We start from the raw sequence: 15,948 nt of genomic DNA, 5'->3' as shown, positions 1-15,948 counted from the left end.
GCACACAAGCACACACTCACACAGCCACATACATGCACACAAGCACACACACACACCCACAAGCACTCACACATGCACACACACACACATACACGCACACAAGCACACACTCACACACCCACAAGCACTCACACATGCACACACACACACACCCACATACATGCACACAAGCACAGTCCCCCCAGCAGCCCCTTCCCTCCTCTGCTCACGTGTAGTAAAACCCCTCCAAGTCCAGCGTGCACACACAGACCACCCAACCGCAGAGGGCCAGGGCTGTGTGAGGCTCAGTGCCGTGGGAGAGGCAAGTCTGTGAAGACTTGGAATATGAAAGTCTTCCAGGGACAACAAGGACCCTTGGTGACATTTGCAGAAGGATGTGACAGAATGGCCCGTGCTTCAGGAGTAGCTGACAGCTGCCACAGAGACGGGAGTGTCCAGAGGCTGGGTTCTCTGAGCGCCAGGTCCTCAGAGTGCTGCTCCCGCCTCACACCGGCCCCACCCGAGAACGCTGCCCAGTGACTCTGCCCCTGAGACCAAGAGAGTCCTGGGAGTCTGCAGAGATCTCCAAGGGAAGCACAGGCCAGCTGGGTCAGCGCTTGCTGAAATGCCACTGAAGCCATAAGGATAAAAGGACAGAGTTCCAGCAAAAATGAACTCTTTGAACGGGGCAAGAACTCCCTCGGCAGGCGGCATTCCCACAGCGACACAGGGTCAAGGGAACTCGAGAGCTCATCTGCTCTTGGAGTGACTGGCGCCAGCATGGAGCTCCCACCAGAACTCCAGACTGCAGTTTCTCCTAGTGACCCTTATTTTTGCTTTGAATATTTTCAATCTATTTTAAAAGAGATGATTGTTTTAGCTTCTAGGAGCAGTGTCCTCTTATCATGAGTCACTTTATAAAGATAGTTGAGTCCTTTCTGCCATGTGTCTTCTGGTATCTGCGCCTGTTCCCCTCCCCATCTCCCCTCCATCCCACCTGTGGTCCTCACTCCTTCCTTTCTGACCTACTACCCCATGGTCATCGGCATCCACTGGACGAGCAGGGGCCTCCAGGAAGCCATGGCTTGGTAAGCAGCCCACACATTCTCTCGGGAGAGATCTGAGGCTGTTTCTGTGTCTCCTACATTCTGAAATTCACTTTATAAGTTGTGTTTGTATTTGATTTCAGTATTGGGAGTCATCAGATCAAAGAGGCACAAGAAATTTATTCAGTTCTGGAAAAATCTCAGCCTTTACTTCTTTGAGTAAAGCCTATCTCGTCTTCATTTCCTTTAATTTCTCACTTTAAGTGCAAACAAGCCACACATGTGACTTCTGCTGCTCTCCCCTGCAGTCCTCACACAATGTTCTGGGCCTGTCCTCATGGCCACTTTCTAGCTCGCTCTTCTCAGCTCTGTCTCACCCACGTGCAACACGTGGGCACAGCAGTCAATTTATATGACACTTATTTCTAGACATTCCTTTTGTCTTTCCATCTGTCCTTTTATTATGGTCCTTATCTTTTGGAAATCTATTTAATGATGTTAACATACCCACTGCCGACAGTCTGTTATTTCCAGCCCTCTGGCTGTTCATTTTTCTACCGTGCCTCACCGCCCCTTGCAGTCATGAAGGTTGTAATATTTTGACAGCACATTTATGTACAATGCAGGTTGGTTTTTAGTGAAGAAGGAGTCACACGCCCCTGGTGTTGCCAAAGATTCTGTAGACAGTTTGTGGTTCTAATGCTGCCACAGCCCTTGGGTTCTAACAAAGTCAGAACTGACCTGGAACAACATTCACATTCATTGCACCACGTGGTCAGTCTGCAGTACCCTGACCTCTGTGCCTGGAGCATGTGCTTCCCTGCTGCAGCTTTGTACTCCACCTGCACCTCGGACACGGGATACATGTCCTTGGGCCGAAGTTTTCTAGTGCTCTTCTCACACGGGGTCTCCCTCTGACTCCAGGTGTCATCCCAGCAGCTTAGCTCCAGCACCTGGACCCACCCTCCCGCACGGCAGGTGCTGGCTGCCCCTGTCCCTTGCCTGAGTGGAGACCTCTCCCAACCCCAACGTGCCTGGCTTTTATTTCTCAGGGGCTAAGGCAGCTTGACTCGTGCTACCAGACACCTTTCTTTACTCTACAAAAGCCCAGCTACACACTGAAGACAAGTTCTGACATGCTGTCCAGCAATTCCACGTGTCCCTAATGGGATGGGCCGTGCTTCCCCACCAACTCAGTCTTCCACGCTGCCTGTGCTCACAACCTTAATGAGGGACAGCACTCCCTCGCAGCCCAGACAATAGCTCCTAATTTCCACTGAAACACTCACCACGTCCAAGTCCAGAAGCCAGACTAGCTGGAGTGGATTTGTTTTCTCTCAAAAATTAGTTGAATTCTTTAGTTTCTAAGCAACACTAATTTTTTCTAGAGTGCTGGGCACATGGTGAGAACTTAATAAGTGCTGGTGGTATTCCACTAGCCATCCATGAATAGCAATCAGAAAAGGCCATTTTTATCCAAAGCATACAATTTAAAAGGTATGATCTTAAATGACTGGCAAATCAGTTGTATTTGAAGAGGTGACCCCTCTGTCTCTGGGGCGGGCACAGGGACAGAAGGGGGACGGGTATGTGGACACCTTCTTCTCGGCTGATGCTCAGTGTTGACAATGCAAGCTTATCCTTTTCCCCATTTGTGGAGAGGACTTGAAATCCCAGGTGATGCATATGCAACTACAGTGCAAAAACAGCATGGAAATCTCCCATTGTTGAGAGTCATTTGTGGAGAAAATCTTCAACATTCCTAATAAAATCATGAACACAATGCTACTAAACACAAGAGAAGTGTCTCCTCTTTCCCTCCTCCTGGGCGGGGGAGGGGGGGGGGTGTCTTGCTGGCAGTAAAACATGAGGGTCTGTGTTTGTAAAACCACAAGAGCAGTGCACAATTCGTGTTTTTAAATAATCAAACTCAGTTTAAAAAGAAAATCTCTTACCTTAAACCTTTTTTTAAAGCCTGTATTTTACTTCTGAATTGGAATTTCTATAAAAAGCATTTCCAAGCAATCCAGTGCAAATTTGTGTCTCTACAAACGGTCTACTACTTTTGTAGCTATATTTGGGCCTCTTTCAATGAAAAAAAAATCTTTCATGCTAAAATCCTAACACTTTGTAGCATATCCCTTTGTGCCAAATTTATACCATAATACCTGCTTTATTCCTTACTTTTCATGGGGTAATGTAGGTCTAAAACATTGCTACATTGTAGCAGATTTCAAGTAACTCCTCAACTCTGCCCTGTGTCATCACCCACCTCCCCACATCAGAAAACCTGCAAGAAGGCAAATCAAACTACAAAAATGCCAACAAATATAAATTCATGAACCGACACCCGTGGTCCCACCCACCCTCCGTCATTTCCCTGTGTTTCTGATAAAAAGTAGGTGCATCACATGTATCTGTCAGTACAGCTTGAAAAGGATCATCTACTCTTAAATTATTTTCCTATACAAAATCACTGGGTTACATCAATACAGAACCTTCAGTGGTACTTACAACGTTAACATAAAATGACAAGCTCGTCTTTGTGCCGGGTTAATATCCAGTTACTGCCAAAGTCTAAGAGGTGACAGGGACCAGCAGCAAAATGATACACACTAAGACAGTCTTACAGGACAGTAGCCAGTCATTTTAACACATGAGACTACTCTTAGTAAGTTAACTCTCTTCCTTTCTGGAGCAGGTGCCCAGGCAGTGAGACACTCCAGTCACCCTGCTTTGGGTGATGAAGCCTTCTCCACCCTCCCGCTCCCGTCTCCCAAAGTTCAGAGTCGAGGTGTCTGTACAGACTGAATACGAAAAGAGACACTGATAAATATTACAGCATGTTCCACTAAACAACGTGCCTCATAAAACAGCCACCCAGACTGCAGAAGCCTTGCAATGAACAAAGTGGAGGCGATGTGCATACTGAAACTGTGGTCCACATTTTATACACAATTAAAAATTTAAGTCCTCTGAAAAACAGGCCACAGCATTATGAGGACCCACAATGGCAGAATCTGAGGTCTCTAACATCCCATAAACTTTGCTCCTAGTCTTGCTGCTTGACAGATATTATCATCTGAGAAGATGCTAATTATTCCATCTGCATCCACAGAACCAGCGCTCTCCCAGAACTAATCATTAACATGCAAATAGGTGTTTCCCACTTCCCTGGTTTAGCAGTGAGCGATGGCGAACAGCTTCCCCATAGGAAAGAAGCAAGGTGAGTCGACGCCTTCACCTTGGGGACTAAGGACACCAGGCGCCCAGGCCTGGCTCTGGCACTGGTCCCTTCGGTGCCATAGTGCTGATGAGTTCACTGGTAGAAGCTGAAGAAACCGCTGAACGAAACGGTTGATTTCAGATTCCACTCACTGCACCCAGCCAGCTCTCACTTAGACTAATTACTTAAATGATTTAAAAATGGATGAATATTCATGCTCCGTGCTTTCTGAAAACGAAAGCACAGCTGAGACCATGCCATCCTGCCTCCCCTTCTCTGATTTGGAGCAACGCCACCTGCATATCTGAACCGTGGAATGGCTTCGGAGAGTGGCGACAGAGACGGGGAGGGTACAACAGTCCTGCTCCCTCTCCCAGGTCCCTCCCACCACGGTCACCCGCACCAGCCAGTGAGGGCTGACCCTCAGGGTCCGCTCCCCTCGACAGCAGGATGGAGTCGAGTCAGTCTCATCCTAAGTGTTTACGAGTGTATCGGCCCAGGACGACAGTGGCCCTGTCTCCTTCTCCCTCTCACGACACTGTGCCTTTGGTGCAGGTGGACAATACTTGTGACATGGTCAGTGCACCAAGCTGGTGCCAGGCAGACTGGTCTGTCATCTGCAGGGGCTGAATCCACAGGATCTGGACCTGGGCCCAGGATGCTCTGGAGGAGGGACCAACCCGGAATCAAAGACTAGGTGGCAGGGAGGTCAGTCCAGGGCCACTGCAGTCCACCCCACCCCGTGACGTCCACAGAAACCAGCCAGCACCCTTGCTGAGCAAGGACCCCGAGGGAACTCACCAGTCCTGCTCCAGCCTCAGCTGTCACCTCACCTGAGTTGTGCTGATTCGCTGATCAAACCTGCTGTCTATGACAACAAGCAGCTGAGACGCCACTCTGCACACTCCACACAGAGAACACGTTTGTTCAAAGACAAGAACTACAATGTGATGAGGATGAGTCACCATGTCTCTAGTGTACAGAGCACACAGGAAACAACACAACAGTATGTGTGTATGTGTGTGTCTATAGCTGTGTGTGTGTGCTTGTCTGTGAGTGTATCAGTGAATGTGTCAGTGAGTATGTGTCTGTGTGTGACTGTGTGCGCGTCTGCGTTGTGTGCATGAATGACTGTGCTCATGAGAGAGAGAGTGTGTGTGTGTGATTGTTTAGAGGTAACAAAGAGAACTCAATGGAAGACAGAGCAGAACGCCTGGGTTCCCAGTGTGGGAATGACAATAATGGAAAGTGATAATAAAAAATAACGTCCCAGGTGCCTGGAGGACAACACAGTCAGAGAACTTGATCTGTCACCACAACATCCTCCCTGGGCACTACCAGGCAGCGGGCACCACCTCTGAACCATCTCTGGACAGTTGTCCAGGGACAGTCATCAGATGACCACAAACCATTTCTTTTGAACCTGGAAACACCAGAGGCCCAAAGGGTCGTGTTTTAGACAACAGTGAAGCTTATGACTTGAATGTGTAAGTTAATGAAGCCATCGCAGCCGGATCTATGCATTATTCTGTAAACAACCTCAAAAGGAATTTGAGAACCTTAATAAGGTCTCGACCAACCACATCATGGGCAAAGAGTGTTTGATGGAATTTCCGAGTTAACCACATACTCAGTGGGCACTGGCCACACATCTCGCCACTGCCCACATGCTGGTCAGCAGGGACAGTAGCACTCTGTCCACCATGCAGGTGGGTTCCAGACTGGCCTGTCCCCTAACCGGAGGCTGACCAGTTTCCCAGCCAGTTAACACTTTCTACTGAAATCTCAGGACAAAACCAGACCCCGTTCTCCCAGTCCCCGCCCAGGGCTGGGTGTGACCGGCTCTCCATCATGCTTTCTCATGAGGCCACTGCAAAGAGAACAGAGTGGGCTCTCTGTTCTAGAACGCAGCTACCAAGCAATGTCCTCAAGACCCCACTCCCACAGGAGGCCTGGCTGACGTCCGCAACATAACTCACAGCACCCGCGAACGCCCCACGGCCTGGTCACCAACCCCGGGACCAGCCTGCAAGGCTGTTTCACCCAGGCTCAGCCACACCCCTGGCTGATGTATATGCAGCCATGAGAGATGTCCTTCTAACACTGACATCTGTTATCTGGAGAAAATCAACTAAAACTTCTAGACACAAACAAAAAGAGTTGCGATTGACAGTGATGTCACCACCCTTCGGGGACCACCTCCTCCCACGCTCTGCTCCCTTTCCATCACACACCACACACGTGAGCCTTCCAGGGCCCCACGCCCACCCGAGGGGCAGGCGGCACACTCACCTTCCGGCTCCCCGCACAGGGTGCACTGCGACTCTGTGGAGAGAGAGAGAGAAGCGTTACTCGCGGGCTCGGCCACCGTCAGACACACGACAGAGTCAGCTCCTGCAGCGCCACGGTGGGCTGCCAACTCGCCTCAGTGGGCTGCCGACTGGCCACACTCCCGTCGTGCACCTGAGATAGTTTTGTTTAAAAAACTACCACTGGTAAATAGCTCACATATTATACTTTCTTAAAATAACGATCTCAGTCATAAGCATGCACACATATCAGATATATTTTCATACCTGCTATGGCTCAGCACAAACGACGTTGCTGGAATCACTCCAGTTGTAATATGTAAGCCCTTCTTCATTACAAGTTTCTTACAACTTCTCTCAGGCACAAATGATTACAAGCAAAAGTATAACGTCGCATTTCAGGGAAAGCGCTAAAATGCAGACAGTGCCCGAGCCCTCAGCAAGCACCCAGACTTGGCATCAGGCTCTGTAGGACAGACCGAGGTGTTCAGTGGTCACCGCATCACACTCACGTCAGAGAACCACACTGTGCACATAACAGACTCATGTGCAGTTTCGACATGCGTGTTCTCCAAGGGACAAGGCCAGCCACTCTGCTTTCCTAAGTGACTGTGGCTGAATGACTTACCCCCTCAGCTCTACAATGGGGACGATGACGTCAGCAGGTAGGGATGGGGATGAGTGACAAGGGCATTCGAGAAGCTAGTGCAGGCTGGCCTTCCTCCTACGCCACCAGCTCCGAGCTGTGAGCACACACTGTCTGCTGGCAGCAGAGGGCTCGCAGAAGATGTGCTATCTTGGCAGAATCTTGAAGGATAGCAGGATTTTCAACAGACAGGATTTTCAAATACAGACAAAAAACACTCTGAGTCCCAGGACAGGCCTGAGCAAAGGCAGGAGGGTGGGTGACACGTGAGAGTCTGGCTGGTGAGGGATGATGTCAGCTAAGGCTGGGAAGTGACAGTGAGGACCATTTGGGAGGAAACTGAAAATCACAAAGGCAGCTGAGGCCTGGGGGATAAAAGTTCCCAGCCAGCCCTGGTTTGGGAGAGCAGCTACGTGTCAGTCCTTGTTCAGGAGGCCCACGTGATGGCCTTGGACAGAGTGGATGGGGCCCAACGGACAAGGGCAGAGGGACCTGGGTGGCAGGGATGCTCCATGCTCTGCACTCGACTCAGAACGCCTGTGTGGGGACATGTGACGAGGAGCCTGACGGGTGGAACAGAAAACATCGCTCCTCACACTGAACCTGAATGAACCGCTCCAATCTACAGGTGACGGACAATCCAATTCTGGGTGACAGATCTCTGCACACTTCCCCATCAGAGTCACAGGCACCAAACTCCGCACTTGTGCTCTGAGGGTGGGTGGACAATGTGTCCACCTCCAAGGACAGAGCACTGAGCCCAGAGCTCGGCTGCTTGGCAAACAGAAGCCGGGGGCCCAGAGACTGAGCAGAGGCAGTGGGCAGGCGACATGGACCCTTTTCTGAAGCCACGCCACGGGCAACACCTCTACACACACAGACACGTCTGTGACAGCAGCCCAGGCAGAAAGCGCCCACCTGGCTGCCCTCTAGCTGAAGCTGCCCCGTGCAGAGGACTGGATCCACACCCCCCCACAGGTGCAGGCCATGGGGGTGGCCCTCACTGGGGTTCAGAGGGCGTGCCTGCCAGCGCCACTGACTGTCAAAGGTGCCCCGTGCTATGTCTGGGCTGCAGGGGGCACAGCGCTGTGTGGGAGGAGGCAGGGCACAAAGAGGCGCGTGTGAGGTATGACCACAGCGCACCTATCCCTGTGGCCACCGAACCCCGGCCCCCGGGAGCCAGCAGGAGCGGTAGGGCTGCAGTCACCTACGTGGATGGTGGAAGCTGAAACCCCAAAGCAGAGAGGACCATGTGGCTACCAGACTTTCTACCAGAAACTTGAGACTCCTCCTTGTCCTAAGAAAACCTACTGGCTGAAGGCTCCCAGCAAGAAGCCACAGTCAAAAACAAAGGTGAAGAGGAAAACAGAGCCCCGAAGGGAACAGGGGCTGGGAGGCAGCTTGGGCTCTAGATCGGCTTGTCTGTCCCCAAGAGAAAGCAAAGGCACCCACGCCAGCCTCCATCCCAGACGTATAAGCGCTCCTTCAGTGGCTAGAGGGGTCCGGCGGGCAGGAACCCATGCAATTTCATTGGATCAAGTGTACCCACACTGGAAGGCCAAGACTCCACTCTGCACCCCCCGAGACTCCACTCTGCACCCCCCGAGACTGCACTCTACACCCCGGGACTGCACTCTGCACCCCCCGAGACTCCACTCTGCACCCCCCAAGACTCCACTCTGCACCCCCCGAGACTCCACTCTGCACCCCCCCGAGACTCCACTCTGCACCCCCCGAGACTGCACTCTGCACCCCCCGAGACTGCACTCTACACCCCGGGACTGCACTCTACACCCCGGGACTGCACTCTGCACCCCCCGAGACTCCACTCTGCACCCCCCGAGACTGCACTCTGCACCCCCCGAGACTCCACTCTGCACCCCCGAGACTCCACTCTGCACCCCCCGAGACTGCACTCTGCACCCCCAGAGACTGCACTCTGCACCCCCAGAGACTCCACTCTGCACCCCCCCGAGACTCCACTCTGCACCCCCCCGAGACTCCACTCTGCACCCCCCCGAGACTGCACTCTGCACCCCCCGAGACTGCACTCTGCACCCCCCGAGACTGCACTCTGCACCCCCCCGAGACTCCACTCTGCACCCCCCCCGAGACTCCACTCTGCACCCCCCCGAGACTCCACTCTGCACCCCCGAGACTCCACTCTGCACCCCCGAGACTCCTCTCTGCACCCCCGAGACTCCACTCTGCACCCCCGAGACTCCACTCTGCACCCCCGAGACTCCTCTCTGCACCCCCGAGACTCCACTCTGCACCCCCGAGACTCCACTCTGCACCCCCGAGACTCCACTCTGTACCCCCCCGAGACTCCACTCTGTACCCCCCGAGACTCCACTCTGTACCCCCCGAGACTCCACTCTGCACCCCCCCGAGACTCCACTCTGCACCCCCGAGACTCCTCTCTGCACCCCCGAGACTGCACTCTGCACCCCCCCGAGACTCCACTCTGTACCCCCCCGAGACTCCACTCTGTACCCCCCGAGACTGCACTCTGCACCCCCCCGAGACTCCACTCTGTACCCCCCGAGACTGCACTCTGCACCCCCCAGGACTGCACTCTGCACCCCCCCCGAGACTCCACTCTGCACCCCCGAGACTCCACTCTGCACCCCCGAGACTCCTCTCTGCACCCCCGAGACTCCACTCTGCACCCCCGAGACTCCTCTCTGCACCCCCGAGACTCCACTCTGCACCCCCGAGACTCCACTCTGCACCCCCGAGACTCCTCTCTGCACCCCCGAGACTCCACTCTGCACCCCCGAGACTCCTCTCTGCACCCCCGAGACTCCTCTCTGCAGCCCCGAGACTCCACTCTGCACCCCCGAGACTCCACTCTGCACCCCCGAGACTCCACTCTGCACCCCCGAGACTCCTCTCTGCACCCCCGAGACTCCACTCTGCACCCCCGAGACTCCACTCTGCACCTCCGAGACTCCTCTCTGCACCCCCGAGACTCCACTCTGCACCCCCGAGACTCCACTCTGTACCCCCCGAGACTCCACTCTGCACCCCCCCGAGACTCCACTCTGCACCCCCGAGACTCCACTCTGCACCCCCGAGACTCCACTCTGCACCCCCAGAGACTCCACTCTGCACCCCCCCCGAGACTCCACTCTGCACCCCCGAGACTCCACTCTGCACCCCCAGAGACTCCACTCTGCACCCCCCCCGAGACTCCACTCTGCACCCCCGAGACTCCACTCTGCACCCCCAGAGACTCCACTCTGCACCCCCCCCGAGACTCCACTCTGCACCCCCGAGACTCCACTCTGCACCCCCGAGACTCCACTCTGCCCCGAGACTGCACTCTGCACCCCCGAGACTGCACTCTGCACCCCCGAGACTGCACTCTGCACCCCCAGAGACTCCACTCTGCACCCCCAGAGACTCCACTCTGCACCCCCCCGAGACTCCACTCTGCACCCCCGAGACTCCACTCTGCACCCCCGAGACTGCACTCTGCACCCCCGAGACTCCACTCTGCACCCCCGAGACTCCACTCTGCACCCCCGAGACTCCACTCTGCACCCCCCGAGACTCCACTCTGCACCCCCCCCGAGACTCCACTCTGCACCCCCCCGAGACTGCACTCTGCACCCCGAGACTCCACTCTGCACCCCCTGCACCCCCCGAGACTGCACTCTGCACCCCCCGAGACTCCACTCTGCACCCCCCGAGACTCCACTCTGCACCCCCCGAGACTCCACTCTGCACCCCCCGAGACTCCACTCTGCACCCCCCCAGACTCCACTCTGCACCCCCCCGAGACTCCACTCTGCACCCCCCGAGACTGCACTCTGCACCCCCCAGGACTGCACTCTGCACCCTCCCGAGACTCCACTCTGTACCCCCCCGAGACTCCACTCTGCACCCCCGAGACTCCACTCTGCACCCCCGAGACTCCACTCTGCACCCCCAGAGACTCCACTCTGCACCCCCCCCGAGACTCCACTCTGCACCCCCGAGACTCCACTCTGCACCCCCAGAGACTCCACTCTGCACCCCCGAGACTCCTCTCTGCACCCCCGAGACTCCACTCTGCACCCCCGAGACTCCTCTCTGCACCCCCGAGACTCCACTCTGCACCCCCGAGACTCCACTCTGCACCCCCGAGACTCCACTCTGTACCCCCCCGAGACTCCACTCTGTACCCCCCGAGACTCCACTCTGTACCCCCCCGAGACTCCACTCTGCACCCCCGAGACTCCACTCTGCACCCCCAGAGACTCCATTCTGCACCCCCGAGACTCCTCTCTGCACCCCCGAGACTCCACTCTGCACCCCCGAGACTCCACTCTGCACCCCCGAGACTCCACTCTGTACCCCCCCGAGACTCCACTCTGTACCCCCCGAGACTCCACTCTGCACCCCCCCGAGACTCCACTCTGCACCCCCGAGACTGCACTCTGCACCCCCGAGACTCCACTCTGCACCCCCGAGACTCCACTCTGCACCCCCCGAGACTCCACTCTGCACCCCCCGAGACTCCACTCTGCACCCCCGAGACTGCACTCTGCACCCCGAGACTGCACTCTGCACCCCCAGAGACTCCACTCTGCACCCCCCGAGACTGCACTCTGCACCCCGGGACTCCACTCTGCACCCCCAGAGACTCCACTCTGCACCCCCCCGAGACTCCACTCTGCACCCCCCGAGACTCCACTCTGCACCCCCGAGACTCCACTCTGCACCCCCCGAGACTCCACTCTGCACCCCCCCGAGACTCCACTCTGCACCCCCCGAGACTGCACTCTGCACCCCGGGACTCCACTCTGCACCCCCAGAGACTCCACTCTGCACCCCCCCGAGACTGCACTCTGCACCCCCGAGACTCCACTCTGCACCCCCCGAGACTGCACTCTGCACCCCGGGACTCCACTCTGCACCCCGAGACTCCACTCTGCACCCCGAGACTCCACTCTGCCCCGAGACTCCACTCTGCACCCCCCGAGACTCCACTCTGCACCCCGAGACTGCACTCTGCACCCCGAGACTCCACTCTGCACCCCGAGACTCCACTCTGCCCCGAGACTCCACTCTGCACCCCCAGACTCCACTCTGCACCCCCGAGACTGCACTCTGCACCCCCCGAGACTCCACTCTGCACCCCCAGAGACTCCACTCTGCACCCCCGAGACTGCACTCTGCACCCCCAGAGACTCCACTCTGCACCCCGGACAGGGTGCTGAGCACAGTCCGGCAAGGCAAGTGCTCCAGGTGACCCCTCCTGCTGCCCTGCACACAGCAGATCTACCTCCACCGCAGGTGAAACGTTCCAGGTCACGTGAGTGGGCTGGAGAGCAGTGCTGGACCTGCCACTCCACAGAACTGGACACCACTGTGACAAGAGCACATTGTCACAGTCATGCTGTCCGTGTCATCATTGTCCTGCCGTCTGTCACCTTGCTGTGTCACATCATAACTTCCATGAGTGGGGTCTGTTCACGATATTTTAGACTCTTCAGCACCTTTGGTATTTACTACAAATTTTATTTTGACAATAAGGTCAATTCCCTGAGGCTAACACTTATTTTCTGTACATTAACAGAAATAGATATGGAATGTGAACAAACACCTATTTTTAAAAATAATAAACATTTGAGACCTGTGCCATTCATTCATTCATTAGGAAGATGCTCACTGTACAAATACAAATATATGTACCTGCATGTCTGTGTCCATCTCTGTACCTGTGCTGATCTGTGTGATGCCTACAGGTAATACAGCACCTATTTCATAGGCCTGTATCTATGCATATATGTTTATATACTTCTGCAATTAGATCCCTATGGAAATATCAGTGAGGTGAATGGCTAAATAGTTGTATGAATGTCGTTGGTATGGCACTAAATAAAATGTCACATGATAACGTTAGATTGATGGACAGGAATCAGCTATAGTTCAGTGTACATATTGGGTGATTTCCTCTTCAGAGGGGGTGTGAAACTTCATTTTCAAAGAGGACTCTAATGCTGAAAAACACAAGTGCCTGGGAAGGCCCAGCCTTGGCCCTAGGACACCCCGATCTAGAAGGGAAAAGACCACCTAAATCACTGACTAAAGTGTCAAGAGCCTAATGCCCCAAGAGGAAGAGGTCATGATGGTCCTTCCTGAGCTCAGTGGTGGGATCTGGTCAGTCAGGGGTGGTCTGACGTTGGTCTGAGCACAAGAGGTGGGTTCATGGGTTGATGGGCCCAGTGCTGTTTAGCACCGTGGACAGAGGCTGTTGGTTCCCTGTCAGCCAGGCCAGTTCCTCATCCTGCACCCAGAACCCCTCCGCTCAAAGGAAAACCACGTCGCTGGGTGGTGGCCGCCACACTGATTTACTTCAATTTGTACTTTCTACTTTTTTGACCTGTCATAACCTGGTTTTTCCATTTCTTTCACTTGTAGGCAGGGCATGAATCTGAAAGGCAATTAAACCTATCTGAAAAGGGACAAGGTCTTACAAATGTTTTATACTTAAGCTGAATTTATTTTCCAGTGAGAGTAAGTCTTTGTGATATTCTGGACAACAGAATACTCCACTAACCTGGAGGCGAGCTGAGCCGTGATAGAAGCCTTGTCTCCAATTCTGAGAACCTGATTGAGACGTAACATACAGGCTCCTAAAACCACGTGAATTCTGTGCCCTGATGTGTAAGAACAGTAGTGGCCACAAATCAGAGGATCTGCATGGTCCCTGCAGACCATGCGGCCTGTGAGTTGCTGCAGCCACGGACAGTGGCATTAGCAAAGCCAGGGACAGGCGAGAGGGGAGATCTGAAAGGCATCGTCACTTCAACTTAGAGCTTTCCTGAATATAACTCATTAGTAAACAATCACTTATGTATTTCCAGATTTCACTAACATTCCAAACATTAAAGTGACCAAATTTTACAGGCTGATTACAAAGTATTTAAAAGATACATATAGGAATCCTATTTATAACATATTTAAGGTATCTGGGAAACCAAACGTGTTCATTTGAATTGAGAGGTAGTGATTGGTAATACATAAACTTCAGAAACAAATTTCAATATGAAATTTCAATGAGGAAGTTAAAAGTGTCATTATCCCCTGCTCTGGTCCTGTCCACAGGTCCATTTCCTACATGACAGAGCCTGCACTTCCCCTCAAGGAGTGGTGGCACCTCCTCCTGCCTCCCCTAAGCTTCACTGGGTGCTCTCACAGCACAGCCAGCCAGGCTCTGTACCCCAGGGCCTTTGCACTGCTCTTGTGCAAGAAGTGGGCCCTTTTGTCCTTCTTTGCCTGGCCAGTGACTACTCACTTGTTCTTTCTCTTTTATGATATTTTTGTAAAAGCTCTATTCAGATATTCACATGACCATGTGATTCACCCATTTAAAGTGTACATTTTGATGATTTTTAGCATATTCACTGATTTGTTTAACCACCACCACAATTTTAGAATATTTTCTTCCTGTATCCCCTAGCAGTCAACCTCTAGCCCCTCGTCTCCCCAACCCAAGGCAACCATGAACCTCATTTCTGTATATGTTTGTCTGCTCTGGACATTTTGTGGAAATGGAACCCCACAGCATGTGGTTGTAATATGTGACTGGCTCCATCTGAGAACAGGTTTCTAAGTTCATCCACATGTCAGTACTTTCTTCCTTCTGAAGGTTAAATAGTATTGCACTGTACAGATGCACCACAACTGATCCATCCCTTGGTTGTTGGGAACTCAGTGGTCTGCACTTTTTGGCTGTTATAAACAATGCCTCTGTAAACATTCATGTCCAAGTTTCTGAGCAGACATATGCTTCATTTCTCTTGAATATACACCAAGAAATGGGATTCTTGGCCTTATGGTAACTCTAAGTCTGGCATTTTAAGGAAAAACCAAACTGTTTTGCAAAGTGGCAGCACTGTTTTACATTCTCAACAGTGGTGGGGATCCCCACTTCTCCGTAATACTGCCCACACTCCTGCTGTCTGCCTCCTGGACCCCAGCCGTCCAGGCGGGGCCCTGTGGGTCTGACCTGCATTTCTCTGGTGACTCATGATGCCGACTGGCTACTTGTACATCTTCTCTGGAGAAATCTATTCAAGTACTTCACTCACTTTTTAAATTGGCTTTTCATTATTGAGTTGTAGAAGTTTTTTGTCATTTCTAAATACAAGCCTTTGCTATATACATGCTTTGCAAAAATTTCCCCATTCTGTGGGTTTTCTTTCCACTTTCTTGATGGTGACTTCTGAAACATAAACCACTGTAACCTCAATAAAGTTCATTTGGTCTTTTTCTTTTGCTGCTGTGCATTTGGTCATACCTAAGGAAATGTTACTTAATCTAACACAAACACTATGCTTGTACTGGATTATAGCCTCTTCTTAATTAAAAATTTGGGGGTGGCATTGGTTTATAGTCTTAGTTTCTACGTTTAGGTCTTTGATGAGTGCTGAGGTGCTGTCTGTCCATGGTGTGAGGCGGGGGCCCAACTCCATTTGCTGAAACCCTATTCAGTCTTTATTTTTACATCAGTCCTAGGACATCAGCTCTGACTGCTCCACTGTGAATTAAGTGGCCCTCCTGTTTCCACAGCGCTTTCTGCAGTACCTTAATCTCAGCACTTGTTTTCTCCTTCAGGAAGTTACATCTCTACATCCTATGGGCTTCATTCAGCACATGTGCTCAGTCAACACCACACAATTTTGAGTGAAAATGGTCTGAAATGCATCATTTATGCACCAATTTAAACATCTGTCTAGTGTGTCC

At 52.9% G+C, this 15,948-nt stretch overlaps 1 protein-coding gene across 3 annotated transcripts in view; it reads right to left on the bottom strand.

Moving 5' to 3' along the window:
- Window positions 1–15,948, bottom strand: part of DLGAP2 (DLG associated protein 2) — a 460,914-nt gene that overhangs the window by 231,491 nt on the left and 213,475 nt on the right. For all 3 annotated transcript variants that reach the window (XM_066380042.1, XM_066380043.1, XM_066380044.1), the window contains one exon: window positions 6,544–6,576. In XM_066380042.1, coding sequence (XP_066236139.1) covers window positions 6,544–6,576 — 33 coding nt within the window. The remainder of the gene's footprint in view (window positions 1–6,543; window positions 6,577–15,948) is intronic.

The sequence above is a fragment of the Saccopteryx leptura genome, chromosome 4 (assembly GCF_036850995.1).
Source record: "Saccopteryx leptura isolate mSacLep1 chromosome 4, mSacLep1_pri_phased_curated, whole genome shotgun sequence".
NCBI classification, from domain to species: domain Eukaryota; kingdom Metazoa; phylum Chordata; class Mammalia; order Chiroptera; family Emballonuridae; genus Saccopteryx; species Saccopteryx leptura.
Note: the sequence above shows the minus strand (reverse complement) of the source record. Positions and strands in the feature narration are given on the sequence as shown.